The sequence below is a fragment of the Salmo salar genome, chromosome ssa13 (assembly GCF_905237065.1).
Source record: "Salmo salar chromosome ssa13, Ssal_v3.1, whole genome shotgun sequence".
Lineage (NCBI taxonomy): Eukaryota > Metazoa > Chordata > Actinopteri > Salmoniformes > Salmonidae > Salmo > Salmo salar.
The window spans coordinates 41,831,272-41,846,767 of record NC_059454.1 but is presented as its reverse complement, the minus strand read 5'-3'; the positions used below and the strand labels follow the sequence as shown (position 1 = coordinate 41,846,767).

General features: G+C 45.2%; 1 protein-coding gene across 5 annotated transcripts in view; it reads left to right on the top strand.

Annotated features, from left to right (window-relative positions):
- The window catches only part of fmnl3 (formin-like 3), a 48,757-nt gene that overhangs the window by 23,314 nt on the left and 9,947 nt on the right, over positions 1 to 15,496 (top strand). For 4 of the 5 annotated variants that reach the window (XM_014135898.2, XM_014135899.2, XM_014135896.2 and 1 more), the window contains exons 2-18: positions 470 to 553; positions 798 to 955; positions 2,881 to 2,964; positions 3,503 to 3,649; positions 6,211 to 6,319; positions 6,613 to 6,689; positions 7,549 to 7,642; positions 10,312 to 10,497; positions 10,757 to 10,906; positions 11,664 to 11,765; positions 12,115 to 12,496; positions 13,211 to 13,294; positions 13,491 to 13,615; positions 13,873 to 14,075; positions 14,455 to 14,758; positions 15,017 to 15,097; positions 15,365 to 15,494. In XM_014135898.2, the coding sequence (XP_013991373.1) occupies positions 470 to 553; positions 798 to 955; positions 2,881 to 2,964; positions 3,503 to 3,649; positions 6,211 to 6,319; positions 6,613 to 6,689; positions 7,549 to 7,642; positions 10,312 to 10,497; positions 10,757 to 10,906; positions 11,664 to 11,765; positions 12,115 to 12,496; positions 13,211 to 13,294; positions 13,491 to 13,615; positions 13,873 to 14,075; positions 14,455 to 14,758; positions 15,017 to 15,097; positions 15,365 to 15,494 (2,500 nt within the window). The remainder of the gene's footprint in view (positions 1 to 469; positions 554 to 797; positions 956 to 2,880; positions 2,965 to 3,502; positions 3,650 to 6,210; positions 6,320 to 6,612; positions 6,690 to 7,548; positions 7,643 to 10,311; positions 10,498 to 10,756; positions 10,907 to 11,663; positions 11,766 to 12,114; positions 12,497 to 13,210; positions 13,295 to 13,490; positions 13,616 to 13,872; positions 14,076 to 14,454; positions 14,759 to 15,016; positions 15,098 to 15,364; positions 15,495 to 15,496) is intronic. The other variant, XM_014135900.2, reaches the window with a different exon arrangement.

Genomic DNA, 15,496 nt, shown 5'->3' with positions numbered 1-15,496 from the left:
TAGCAAGTAATAATAGCCATTTCCTTTCTGTTTTAGAGAGAGGCTGTAGCTACTAGCTAGCCGGTGGTTAAAAAGTGCAGTGTAGTCACTACTGAAAGATTCAGACGCTTATTACGACCAACCGCAGAGAACGGGTGCTTCCCAAATGGAACCCTATTCCTTATTTAGTGCACTACTTTTGGGGCTCTGTCAGAAGTAGTGCGCTAAATAGGGAATAGAGTGCCATTTGGGGTGCAGAGGAGGGTTTTGGATGAGCTCATGCAACAGGATGCTACAAGTCAAGACAGGAAGTGAAGTCATAGGCCCCATAAAAACACTAAATTGGCCTCTAAAAACACAACATACATGATCATCAGCCCTGAAACAGCCATGAAATGATAAATTATGATTAAATGATTAATTAATGATTCAACAAAGATGTGTGCTCTGATATTTGCATTGATGAAATCTTGTCTGTCTTGTTTTTCAGAATTCCATGAACCTTCCTCCCGACAAAGCCAGACTCCTCAGACAGTATGATAATGACAAGAAATGGGACCTCATTTGTGACCAGGTAAACTTCTTTAAATACGACAACACATGTAGGTTACTACAAGTAAACAATCCCACAGCTACACCTCTACAAACCCACACATCTAGTCTGTTCGAACACCAATAGCTATGAAGCAATGTTGATAGATTAGATAGAAAAAAACATTTTGTTGCAGTGTAGGTTTAGTCTTTTCTCCATAATGGTTGGAACCCTATTATGGTACACTGCTCACTCTGTCCACCCTCTTCCCCGTGTGTTATATTAGGAACGGTTTCAGGTGAAGAACCCTCCTCACACCTACATCTCCAAGCTACGGGGCTACTTAGACCCAGGAGTCACACGCAAGAAGTTCCGAAGGCGGGTCCAGGAATCCACTAAAGTTCTGAGGGAACTGGAGATCTCGCTGAGGACCAATCACATAGGGTGATGATCTATTCTCATCCCTCCCCTCCTCTCTTCTGTCAACCAATGAGAGTCAGAGTACTGGAAATCCCCAATATTACCGTCCCTTCTCACATGACGTTTACAAGAATTGATGTGTCTTCTACGAATACCACACTGTAACTTTACCCCTGGGGCGGGGCACAGCTACAAGAATAATGGCTACTATGGAAGTGAAAGGCCGGTGGGAAATCAACTCCCTTATTATTTTCCCCTACAACAACCAATTCCATTATCTCCCCTTTAAGAACAACCATTTTTTCCCCTTTAAGAGAGAAAGAGCCTTTCTGTGCTTTTCCTCTTTCGCTTCCTGTCCCTAGGGACCAACAGCTTGTTTTCCTGATGCCCAGATCATTCCTATTGTTCTGTCCTGCCACCCTTCCCAGCATGCTTTACTTCATAGTGGAGTCTTCCTCTTCACAATGCCCAGATGGTAGTCATTGTATTGTAATGCTAGGGAAAGGAATGGTCCATTCCTTCATAACATAGCATTGAGCAGGAAGCTTAGTTGGGTACGCCAGAGGGACAGTAAGCATGTATTCACGGCATACCTCCAATAATAACTCCTATAATAGTCTGTGTGTTCTAAAGTCTTTTCCAGAAAGACACACAGGCAGGAAAAGACAGAGGCTATTTTGAGACAGAGGCTTTGGTTCGGTTGGTAAATTCAGTGGAACAGAGCCCTGCTTATTGTGTCCGAATCCTGGCCCTCTCCGACGTGTTATTCCTCAGATTGCCAAGACAATCTGAAATAGCATCTGGTTGGACAGGAAAAGAAGGGGGAGAGGGGGGGGGGTAGACAGGAAACTGATGATCAGGCGTGCCTCCCCCTCCTCCCTTTTTCTACTCCCTCCGCCTCAATCTCACTGCTTCTCACTATTTCCTCTCTTTCTCTGCTCACCTCTCTCTTCCTCACACAGGGGCCTCTCTCCTGCCTTTCTGCCTTACCTTTGGCTATCCAGAGTCTTGTGTTACCAAACAGTCTCCTGCCCCAGTAACCTCCCTAACCAGCATATTGGGGATATTTTGAAACCTTTGGAACATTTATCCCAATTCCACTCCCCTGCATTTTACCAAGGGGGAAGCAGGGGTTTTGGGACTAAGGGGGAAAGGAAGACTGGGGGCTTGATTGTTCAATCCGTATCGCTGATGTTCAGCGCTATAGCGAGAATTAAATTGAATGGCAACGTTGCATATGTCGGCTCAATCGGAAATTACCTTTCAATTGAAATCGAGTTGTGGCGCTGAACTTCAGCGATACGGATTGAATCGAGCCCCAAATACCATGACTGTCAGGGACTCCAACTTGTGTCCAGTCTTCACTCTCTCTCTTAGCCATACCATATGCCTTCCACATTCTTTCTCTCATCGCAATGGGAATTCATTTGTTTGGACTTTCTTTCCCCCCCTCCAGAGAACTAGAGTTAAATAGAGAGGAAATCTGAAGCCTTGCTCACTCGCGTTTACTTTCCGTTGCTGCCTTGCCAAGTCTTTTCTCTCTCCGTCAGGGGTGTAGTAGGGGTGTAGGGGACCCCATTCTGAGCAGACTTTAGTCTACAAGATGTAGACTCAAATATGTTGGCTTTTGCAGCGCTTAGGAATGTGTGTAGCTAGTGTTTTCAGGTTTCAGTCTGCCCCTTTCCTTGTCTCTCTCTCCTGCCTCTCTGTACCTCTGGATATAAGGGCTATTATCATTTTCCATGCATCATAATAGGGCCAGGAGTTTGTCCTGAACATGTGAACTCACCAGGAAAAACTATGGAGTAATGCCCAGAGTTTTTCCTTGTTCAGGTCATGTGGGAAAAAGTCCTGGCCCTACTTAGGGATGACCCGTGACTAGCAGATAAGGATGTTAGGCCTTGAATATTCTGCCCTGCTAACCCCTCTCTGTGTCCCATGTCACCCAGGTGGGTCCGGGAGTTCCTCAACGATGAAAACAGAGGTCTGGACATCCTGGTGGAGTACCTCTCCTTTGCACAATGTGCTGTCATGTGAGTACACACACCCTAAGCTTTTCACATCTCTTCAGAAGAGACTAGAGGTAGTTCGCTACCCAACCAGATTGGTACTGGATCCAAGAAGTGTTGATCCCAACACATAGGAGCTAAGGTCACACTGTCTGTGAAAAGGGGCAATAGCAAACTGGATGGATTCCTTATAGCATTGTGTTCCTTTGAATGTGCCTGAATGTGCTTGTATGCCTCGTATGCTGCGTACTTGGCAGACTGAATGAGTGGTTGGACTTGATTGTGAGCCATGCGTCTGTGCTGTTATATTGCCATGCTGGCACATTATGGACTGGGCCTGAATGGGAATGACTGAGCCTGTCAACTCTGTGTTGCACTAAGCTTGACTGTGCAGCCTTTTACTGTGCAGTTCTTCTGTATAACATAACCTTTGACCTTTTACCGAGCTGCGTTTCTAACCTAATCTACCTCGACCTCTGTCTGTCCATCATCTGTACGTCTATCCATCTGTCTACCTGTCTGTCCATCCGTCCGTCGGCCTGTCTGTCTGTCCGTGGCCCAGGTTGAATTTTGAGGGTCTGGATAATGGGGAGGAGGGCTCCCTGGACAAGGCTACTTCCTGGAGTAGGTCTATAGAGGATCTACACCAGAGTGGCGCTCAGCCTTTCTGCAACACGCTGGTCCGCTCGGCGCGCCAGTCTGTGCTCCGGTACGTATCGTCTGCTACCGCGTTGCTGCTGCTATCACTGTTGTTACTGTGCCTCGCTCATCTAACCCCCTGGCCCTAACGTATGTTAGCATGTTAGCATGTCAGGTAGCAATCCAAACTTTAGTTAGCATGTCAGCCAGTTGTTTGCTATGATGATGATGATGATGCCATGATGTAGAGCGGTCTGGGTCTGGAGAGGGTTGATGAAGAGTGATGAATGATTCGTCACTCCCGACCTCACTGCAGGGGTTTGTGGGTTAAACGATCCGCAAGGACAGGGACAGGGACAGAGACAGAGGTGGTTTCTGACCCCTGCACTGTGTGTGTTTCCTTACATGTTTGATGGTCTTCCTCGTTTCAGATGTGTTCCACTGTCCTGTCCTGTCTAGCTCCAGGTGTGCCTCCTGCCCTGTGATTCTCCGTCTAATGAGCTTTTCACACACAGAGAGAGGAGAGAAAATAGGGTGTGATAGGAATAAGAAAGATATAAATGTACCACGAGACAAACATGAATCATTTTGAAAAAGACAAAAAGTAAGACAAGCAGAAAACACAGACACACGAAAACATGAAAAAGAGACAGAGAGAAGAGGATGTGGAGAGGAGACTGTTCTGTAACAAGCAGACCTCAGTCTGGGGACAAACGGATGTCGTGCATGAAACCAACGGCTTCACCTCGTCCCAGAATGCATCACTCTAACCACATGGGCCTTCTCTGGTCTCTTTCCCTGCCTGATCTCTGTTTGACACACTTTGAGCTAGGGGCATGGAACACAAACCCTGCAGTCACGAATGTCAGATACTGTACAGCATTTCTTGCTGTCATAAATCAAGATGTCACAAAAAAACAGCACACAATAAAGATGGGCTCTGATTATTTAGATCAGCCAAGTGAAGTGGAATCAAAAGCTGTTAAGAATGAAGTGGACTCGCAAGTTGTTTTTGTATGATAAACATTGAATAAAAATATGTACAGTGGGAAGAAAAAGTATGTGAACCCTTTAGAATTACCTGGATTTCTGCATAAATTGTATCTGATCTTCATCTAAGTCACAACAATAGACAAACACAGTCCGCTTAAACTAATAACAGACAACAATGATCATTTTTCATGTCTTTATTGAACATACTGTGTAAACATTCACAGTGCAGGTTGGAAAAGGTATGTGAACACTTGGATTTAATAACTGGTTGACCCTCCTTTGGAAGCAATAACCTCAACCAAATGTTTTCTGTAGTTGTGGATCAGACCTGCACAACGTCAGGAGGAATTTTGGATCATTCCTCTTTATAAAACTGTTTCAGTTCCACAATATTCTTGATGTCTGGTGTGAACCGCTCTCGAGGTCATGAGACAGCATCTCAATTGGGTTGAGTTCAGGACTGACTGGACCACTTCAGAAGGCGTTCTGTTGTTGATTTACTTCTGTCTTTTGGGTCGTTGTCCTGTTGCATCACCCAACTTCTGTTGAGCTTCAACTGGCGGACAGATAGCCTTACATCCTCCTGCAAAATGTCTTGATAAACTTGGGAATTCATTTTTCTGACGACAGCAAGCTGTCCAGGCCCTGAGGTAGTAAAGCAGCTCCAAACCACGATGCTCCCTCCACCATAGTTTACAGTTGGGATGAGGTTTTGATGTTGGTGTGCTGTGCCTTTCTCCACACATAGTGTTGTGTGTTCCTTCCAAACAACACAACTTTAGTTTCATTTACCACAGAATATTTTGCCAGTAGCACTGTGGAACATCCAGATGCTCTTTTGCAAACTTCAGACGTGCAGCAATGTTTTTTTTGGACAGCTGTGTCTTCTTCCGTGGTGTCCTCCCATGAACACCATTCTTGTTTAGTGTTTAACGTATCGTAGACTCTTCAACAGAGATGTTACAGAAATCTCTGGAAGATGCTAAGTCTTTAGCTGACACTCTAGGATTCTCCTTAACCTCATTGAGCATTCTGCGCTGTGCTCCTTCAGTCATCTTTGCAGGACGGCCACTCTTAGGGAGAGTAGCAGCAGTGCTGAAATTTCTCAATTTATAGACAATTTGTCTTACCGTGGACTGACTTTTAGAGATACTTTTATAACCCTTTCCAGCTTTATGCAAGGCAACAATTCTTAATATTAGGTCTTCTGAGATCTCTTTTGTTCGAGGCATGGTTCACATCAGGCAATGCTTCTTGTGACTAGCAAACTCAAATTTTGTGAGTTTTTTTTATGGGGCAGGGCAGCTCTAACCAAAATCTCCAAGCTAAATCTCATTGATTCGACTCCAGGTTAGTTGACTCCTGACTCCAATTAGCTTTTGTAGAGGTCATTAGCCTAGGGGTTCACATACTTTTCCCAACCTACTGTGAATACATCATTTAAACATTAAATATAATCAAGAAAAATACAATAATTTGTGTGTTATTAGTTTAAGCAGACTGTTTGTCTATTGTTGTGACTTAGATGAAGATCAGATCAGGTTTTAGGTCAGATTTATGCAGAAATCCAGGTAATTCCAAAGGGTTCACATACTTTTTCTTGCCACTGTAGTTGTTGACCTTTGCCCTCTGTTGCAGGTATGGCACAGCACCTAACAGCAAAACCATCAAGAACTCAAGACTCGTGAGCCAGAAGGACGACGTGCACGTTTGCATCATGTGCTTGCGAGCGATAATGAACTACCAGGTACTGACTGGGGATATCCACTATCAAAGCCACCCCCATGTTACCAATAATACACAGAGCAACCTAAAACACCTATTGTTCTCTCTAGTGGAATTAGGACAGAACGGTAAAGCATTAACGCAACCAAATATTTAGTTTTAAAGATGTCAAGAGTCTCTGTTGCAGATGTTTCCTGTATAAGCCACTGTAAAAGTGAATCTAGGCAGTGTTCTAGAATCTATGCACTGGCAGCATTCAACCTCCTTTGCTTCTCTTTGACCACATCCTGTTCTATCGTTACCTTCTCTCTCCAGTATGGCTTCAACCTGGTAATGTCCCACGCACACGCAGTCAACGAAATTGCCTTAAGTCTGAACAATAAGAACTCAAGGTAAGCCGGTCTCAGGCTCTGTTTGGAAGCTGTTACTACACACGTCCAGTAACTCGAGGTTGATTTTGATTCGAGGTGCAGGTTACAACAGTGTGCAGGTATCGATCATCATTTCAAGTTCAGGCCCTACCCCTGCCTCCACCACCTCTGCAGCTTGAGAGATTTAAGGGTGGGTCAGGGTGTGGGTCAGACAATAGAGGAACGTTTGATGAGCCTGTTCATAGGATTACGCTCCTCATTCTCTAAAAAAAGGGGGCTCCCATCGGTTTCTCTCTCATGTTGGGAATGAGAACCATACATCCAGCCTGGTAAAGGCGTGGTTTACAGTATATCCCAAATGGCGTCCTATTCCCTCTTTAGTGCGCTAATTTTGCGGTGGGCCCCGGTCAAAAAGTAGTGCACTACGAAGGGAATAGGGAGCCGTTGCGTAGGGACTAGGGTGCCACTTGGGATGAAGGCCTGTTATAGATGCAGTGTGTTAGAGGAATGTTTGGTATAGAGGGATTGCAGTGTTAAAGCGTGGGAGCTGATCACTTCATCATGGCCTTTTAGTTGAAGCATGACAAGCCCCTCGCTCCAGCTCCTCTGTGGGTGTTCCACCTCAAAGTATAGAATTATGGATTTCAGCTTCGCTATGTATTTATTTAGTGCTTTAGGTTATCTATTGTTGACTACATTTTGCACCGGTGAAAAAGAATACGGCTAATATTTAACAAAAGTATATTATTAAATGCCGTTATAACAAAGTCATAGTGAGTTGGATTTGAAGCACGTACAGGTCTAGACATGGATTACCAGAGTCGTAATGCATTGTTATATAAACGTTGTGTCTATGAACATGCATATTCTGTCTTGACAGGACAAAAGCCCTCGTGCTGGAGCTGCTGGCTGCAGTCTGTCTGGTTAGAGGAGGCCATGAGATCATACTCTCTGCATTCGACAACTTCAAAGAGGTGAAGTATTACTTTAGTATAACCTCAGTATTAGGCTACTGTAGGCAGAATTCACCATTTTGTTTTTTTCCAAATACTTGGAACGCTTGCGTGAGCTTGCTTGGGCACAATAAAACCAACAGAATAAACCCAAAAGTGCAAACCCTGCCTATCTGGCTCTTCGGGCAGGCTCAATGAAATGCTCAAAAGTATCTGAAAGAAAATGAATAGTATTTGAACCCTGCTATGTCTGGGGCTATTCATCTCATTAAGCCACCAGATGTGAGGCAACCGTGATAAGGATCAATTTCCCAGTGGGAGTGAGTGGATCACAACGGTTTGCTTAAGCACTCAGTTTCTAGCCTGTATAGTCATCTTAACGCTACAGAACCCCATAGAGCAATACTCCATCAGCCACCCAGTCACAACAATGTGTGAACCAACCAATGGCTCTGTGGTGGGATTTCAAAATGCAATCCTAATGACAGTTGAGTGTTTACTGAAACGTTATAGCTAAGATGTTCCGCCACCAGTTTTGGGTTGTCTCTCAAATGGCATCCTATTCCCTATATAGTGCACTACTTTGACCATAGGCTCCTCTGGTCAAAAGTAGTGCAATATATAGGGAGTAGGATGCCATTTGAGACGCAGCTCTGGTTTATAGCCATATTTGTGCAGCAATTAAGTATAAATTACAAAACAACAACTCTAGGCTAAAGAATGCTGATATGGAATGAGGGGTTGGATTTTGTTCTGTATTTAAATCAGATGTTTTGAAGTTGGGAAATCAGCTTGCTTGTTTTCTTTGTCTCCAGTGTGTGTGTGTGTGTGTGTGTGTGTGTGTGTGTGTCTCCATGTGTGTGGGAGTCTGGCGAGATCTCTATCCCTTTGCCTTATTTTTACTCTGTTCCCTTCCCAAGAATTCCTATAATTAGGAGGGCTTTTCATTTCAGATGGAGTGTGTTGACCTCTGCTTACACCCATAGCCTTGGCACGGGTCACTATCAGTGGAGGCTCCTCAGAGCAGGAAGCGGAGGAGCGTCCTCCTCAGTGAATTTCATAAAAATAAAAATATTGAAACATTAAAAAGTTCTTTTTTAGATGAAACTATACTAAATATATTCACGTCACCAAATAAATGATTATAACACACCGTTTTGCAATGAAGGTCTACAGTTGCCTCATTAGCACTCTGTAGGGTAGCACCATGGTGTAGCCAGAGGACAGCTAGCTTCTGTCCTCCTCTGGGTACACTGACGTCAATACGAAACCTAGGAGTCTCATGGTTCTCACCCCCTTCCAAAGACTTACACTGTAATTATCACAACTTCCGGAGGACGTCCTCCAACCTATCAGAGCTCTTGCAGCATGAACTGACTTTGTCCACCCAACCAAAGGATCAGAGAATTAATCTAGTACTGAAATCATAAGCTACAGCCAGCTAGCACTGGAGTGTATGAAACGTGGTGAGTAGTTGAGTCAAAGAGAGAGAAAGACAATTTAACAGTTTGGAGCAAGTTCATTTCTTAAAAAATTAAGGAGAAGATGGCGAGAGAGAAATGTATGAGGTGAGGGGGGGCAAACTGATTGGTTGTATTTTTTTTAAACTTTCACTTAGCTAGTAAATGCAGGTAGCTAGTTTAGCCTTCTCAAACAGAGGGATGCTATGTTAGCTAGCTGGCAATGGCTATCCAACACTGCAACTCTTCCAAGTCAAGATTTTCTTAATTTATTGCCACCGGGGCCAGCCGCTGTAACTGCTAAACTTCTTTCAGACTGTACACTGTACTGCATGATTGTAGCGGGTTTACTAACGCGTTAGTTCTAGTAGTTTAAGTTGATTATGACGTGACAACGATGTAGGCTGTGTGTAGCGGTTAGCGGTCATGATATGAAGGTTTGGCTTGGAAAGGTTTTTTCACCTGGTCACAGAGAGCTGATTTGTTGTGCACTGAAGTCCACAAATGAAGGGTAAAGGTGAGAGGAGGAGAGTGCGTAGATAGTTGTGAGAAGGAATTATATATACAACGAGCTAAGTGATCATGCTGTTTTTATGTGGCTGCTATGAAAGTGAAATGTTTGCTTGTGATCAGGGGTGTATTCATTCCTCCGATTCTGTTGAAAAACGTTTCTTAAATCGAAGCACACGGAACGAAACGGGGATAAACATACCTGAATATGTCGAATAGAAACTCTCGTTTGCAACTGTTGGACTAATGATTACACCCAAGATCAGCTAGATGCAGGCCAGAGTGTGTAAGGCGGTATTGAATGTGTCACTGTGTCACCTTGATTACTCAAAATTCTCTCTGTGTGCCCCTACGTTGTAAACTTTGATTCATAGTCTAAGTTGTAGCAACCTCATGATGGGTATAGGGAAAATGTTAGTATCATGTAGTAGCCTAAATCTATCGATGTTACATTGAACTGGGTGAATGGAATATGAATGAATGTCATCCAATATGCTATAATAGAAATAAGGCCATGCTCATCTTAAACGGCACCGACCACAATATCAAAGCATTTCGGAAACGTTTTGGAACATATCGGAAACTGAGGAGATTCAAAGGTGAACATAACTGAAATACATCCTCCTCTTTTGGATTTGAAGAGGACTTAAGACTGCAAACCCCTCAAAATACGCTCCCGTCTGTATTGACCTAATACATGATGTTTCTATTCCTTTTCAGGTGTGCAAGGAGAAGCATCGCTTTGAGAAGCTGATGGACTATTTCCATGTGGAGGATGGGAACATTGACTTCATGGTGGCCTGCATGCAGTTCATCAACATCATGGTCCACTCGGTAGAAGACATGAACTTCAGGGTTCACCTGCAGTACGAATTCACTAAGCTGGGCCTAGATGACTACCTGGAGGTAAGGAGGATGCTATGAATACAATATACTAATCATGTATTCATTTGACCTGTCCCAACATCTCCTTGAGTATTCCTTGAATGAAGTCTCCAAGGAGCCATACATACTGTAGGCTGTGTCTCATGCCTTTTGAGGCAGCATTTGAATGCAGGAAGTAGAATAAAAAAGAAATGTGTCCCCTTTTCCACGACGCCTTAAAACGTTGCCTTCTACGGTACCTTCATAATGTGAACCTGAACCTCCCCTTCTCTCCCTACAGAAATCCAAGTACACAGAGAGTGACAAGCTGTCAGTCCAGATCCAGGCCTACCTGGACAATGTGTTTGATGTGGGCGGCCTGCTGGAGGACGCAGAGACCAAGAACGTGGCTCTGGAGAAGGTGGAGGAACTGGAGGAACACCTGTCCCATGTAAGAACCACCAAGACTGACCAGACCACCCGCTAAGCCTCTGTGCAGGAGTGGAATGTTTTCAAATGGGTTATAGGTCAAATACACACATGGCGATGAGCCTTGCAAGTTGTTATTAGCACGGAATTCTATAGAACGTTTGTCCTTCTCCATACTGACGAATGTACATGAAAAGAGTTCTATGAAGTACCGTAGTCAGGTACGTCATTATCAGGTCGGATTGGGTCTTCTCTGCTATTTCAGTCAGGCAGTATTGTGAAGTACACCATCCACCATGTTCTTCCAAGGACCCCTTTCTAACACAGAAAGGTCAGGAGGCGCACGTGCCGTCATCTGGAGAATTTCAAAACAAACCCGGCTTTCAGGGGCCAGGAATTACGGGGGAGGAGGAGAGCGAGCATTCCCAGAGAATTCCTTTTATTACTTGTACAACTTGTTATCCAATTTCAAAAGGGAAAGCTAGCTAGGCCATGTCAGCCTCACTTGAACTTGCTGTGTCATGCTGCAAAGCGTATCACGTTTCTTATTGATGCTGCGGCGAATATAGTACACGAGAGAGAGAGAGAGAGATATAGTGGAACTGGGCGAGATGCCCGAGTTGAACTTTACTGAATCAACGCTTTAATTCACCTCCTCTCCCCGCTATCCCTTTCTCCATCCCTGTTGTCCCATCTCTCCGCTCACTCTGCTTCACTCTCCATGCCTGCTGCCTTCTCTTTCTTTGCTCACCCTCTTCATCCTCTCCACCGTGTACTAGGTGACAGAGAAGCTGCTGGAGGTGGAGAATGAGACCATCATGAAAGTGGCTGACCTGGAGAAGCAGCTCCTGCAGAAGGACAAGGATCTCCACGTAATACGGGTAAGATAAGCTGGTGATCCCTATTATGATACGGAATCAAATTACCATTTTGTTTCTCATATACAGCATGAAATGTTCCCTTGATGATTCAGCACAGCCGTAGCTGTGTCTTCGCGCGTCTTAATGTTGTATTAATATGTTGTTTTGAAGCAGTGTTTTATGACACCTGGTTGAGTACATGTACGGCCGTGGCAGAATAACATTAACGTTTGATTAACTATGCTCTAGCAAGAACGCTATTATAGAAAAATTGATCGGCAGGATATGGAATGATTATGATCCTGTATGGTTTGTGGAGTCATCTTAGAGTCATTTCTCTCTGTCTCCCTCTGGTGTTCTGACCCAACAGGAGACGTACGAGTCGACCAACACCCAGGTCCACACCCTGAGGAGGATGATCAAGGAGAAGGACGCTGCCTTCCAGAGGAGCTTCAACATCGAGAAGCGCCTGCTGGAGATGGAACAGCAGGGGACCATCCGCCTCCGCAAGAAGCCCGATGGGGACATCGCCATCGAGCCCCTGGGAGGGGGTGGTGGAGGAGGAGGGAGTAGAGGTCCGGGGGTGCCTCTGGGTGACTTTGGGCAGAACGGAGGGTTCTCCGTGGGGCCTGGAGGAGTAACAGGGCCAGGAGGACCAGGAGGACCAGGGACTAGTCTACCATCAGCCAGTGAAGCACCTCCTCCCCCTCCTCCTCCTCCTCCACCTCCTCCTCCTCTGCCCTCTGCTTTAGGTACAGTACCATGATCAGTTCTACTATTTCACATCATTGTGCCGACTCCAACTATAACGTGCTGGCTTTCTTTTCACATTGTCCTTCATAGCAGGGGTTCCCACCCTTTTCCATTCCAAATTCCAAAGCCCACTGAAAAGGTTGAGAATCAATACTTTACAGCACAAACTATGGTGGGTGTGTAGCCAGGCCAGTAGAGCTCGGCTCTGTAGTGTGAAAAGGGTATTACTGCCTATGCTAAACAGTGTGTGTGGCATACATGTATGTAAGAGAGAGGAAGTCACTAGAGTCCTAAGGGACATAGGGGACATAGGTCTATGAGGGCAGATCTATTTTAGAGTTGCCCTCATTGCCCTTTTGTGCCCAGCCAGGTGATGGGTACGAGTAGGGCCCGGGCCCCGCCCGTCCAGACAGGAAAGGGAAATGCTAGGGTGTTTCCTCCCTCACTGTGAATCAAGGTGCTGACAGGCTGCGCACACACACACACACACAAGGAAACAGCTGGATGGACGCACAACACTAGTGTATGCCATCATAAACCAATATTATGAATGATCTTCTATTCATCGTATTGATTTGGTACAGCATGCCTGAACTAGCCTCTCACAGATGTTCGTACGCTTGGGATTTGATTATGGCTTATGGAGAATAGAGCTGCCCAGACTTTGGCGTTATTGGTCGATGCTGACTGAGTGTTGGTGTTCTATTCCACAGGAGCTAATGCTCCACCCCCACCACCTATGGCCCCGCCTTTACCAGGAACTACACCCAACTTCATCCTCAATATGGGCCTATCAGGTAAGAGCTAACACCAGCCTCCAAATACAATGCATTGCACGTCTGGTGCCACTACGGTTCATCTGAACTAAAAAGGAACTTAGGGTGGAGTATAGTATGTGTCGAAAAGATACAAGTCTGATTGTATGATGGTGATGTGCATGATTTTCTATATAATGGCTGTCCTGATATTCTATGTATTAATGTCGGTCTGCAGCTATCAGGATCAAGAAGCCCATCAAGACCAAGTTCCGCCTGCCTATATTCAACTGGACCGCGCTGAAACCCAACCAGATCAACGGCACGGTCTTCAGTGAGATAGATGATGAACGAGTACTAGAGGTGAGTCTACCAGTCCAGGAGAAACCTGACAGTTTCTCTCTTCATTTTGGGCCCGAGTTGTTCCGTGTCATGTCGCGTGGTCAGGAAAATAGGCCCTCAAGGCCCTCCTCCTAACTCATTGTATACGGATAGTTAAACCAGCCCTGTTTTGTTGCAAACAAAACAAAACTATCAAAACAGGTATCTTTCATAGAAGATGTACATGCTTTGAGGTATCACGTTTGACTGAGTGTGTGGTGTGTGTTGTCTGTCTATAGGAGCTGGATGTGGAGAAGTTTGAGGAGCTTTTTAAGACCAAGGCCCAGGGTCCTTTGGTGGACCTGTGTGGCCCCAAGACTAAAGTGTCTCAGAAGGCTGCCAACAAGGTCAGCCTGCTGGACGCTAACCGCTCCAAGAACCTGGCCATCACACTGAGGAAGGCCAACAAGAGCACTGAGGAGATCTGCAAAGCCATACAGAGGTACGTACTGTAACCTATACCTCGCTCTCCACAAATCAAAATGTATTTTTACGTCAACAAATCAGTTGTCAAAGTGCATTACACTAACCCGGCCTGGGCCTTCAAAGAGCAAGCAACAAACAGTGTCCAGGAAAAACTCCCTAGAAGGAAGTAACCTAGAGAGGAACCAGACTCCGAAGGGCCCAACCATGTGGTTCTATGCTGCATCGTTTCCAGTTCTAGCGCTGATGTTTCTAACCTGTCTTCCCCCCTCTGATGCTTTATGCAAGGTCTCCCTACTCAGGTTTGACCTGAAAAGCACTGCCGGTGGACTTATTGGAGTTTCTGATGTTTCTAACCTGTCAGTGTTGCAACCTCTACTATCTGTTTCTCCCTATAGCTTTGATCTGAAGGCCTTGCCGGTGGACTTCGTGGAGTGTCTGATGCGGTTCCTTCCCACAGAGGCAGAGGGGAAGACGATGCGTCAGTACGAGCGGGAGCGGCGACCGCTGGACGCGCTGACGGACGAGGACCGATTCATGCTCTTCTTCTCCAAGATCGAACGGCTCACCCAGAGGATGAACATCATTACCTTCGTAGGGAACTTCACAGACAACGTCAGCATGCTAACCCCGCAGCTCAACGCCATCATCGCAGCGTCCGCGTCCGTCAAGTCTTCACCGAAGTTAAAACGCATGCTAGAGGTAAGGCTTTTCTCTCTTGGATTCCATCATCGGGGATTAAAGTAGTTTGACTTGGATGAGAAGCGTCGTTTCAGTTTTAGCAATCAGTGGTGAGTTTCCCCAAGAGTTTCTTAGCACTAAAATCATCTGTGTCAGTTTCAGGCAATGGTTCTTAGTGCCAACAACTATTTTGGAAAACTCCGTTGTTTTTTTTTCGTGACCCTGGCCACATTTTTATGGCGCCAAGATTGTAATTCTTTGCTTTCTCTACGCTCATAGATCATCTTAGCCCTGGGGAACTACATGAACAGCAGCAAGAGAGGCTCTGTGTATGGCTTCAAGCTACAAAGTCTTGATCTGGTGAGTACTGTACGAAACAAAGTAGAACATTCTAGAGAGCTGCTCTCTGCAAGTCCTCAAGCAGCAGCTCAAGTGTTGACTGTATCTTCATATTAGTTACAAGGGGCTAGGCTTTTTTGAAGATGTACTCCTCCAGAATGAGAAGGGCCTTGGTTGATATGTATTCTGGCCATGTATTCAGTTTAATCTCCATATTAGTTATACAAGGCTACAATTATACACTTGTTTCAAGAGTGATGGCTGATATGCATTCATCTCCTCCCCCAGCTGCTGGACACCAAGTCTACAGACAGGAAGATGACTCTGCTCCACTACATAGCTGTGGTTGTCAAGGAGAAGTATCCAGAGCTGGCTAACTTCTTCAACGAACTACACTTTGTGGACAAAGCTGCTGCAGGT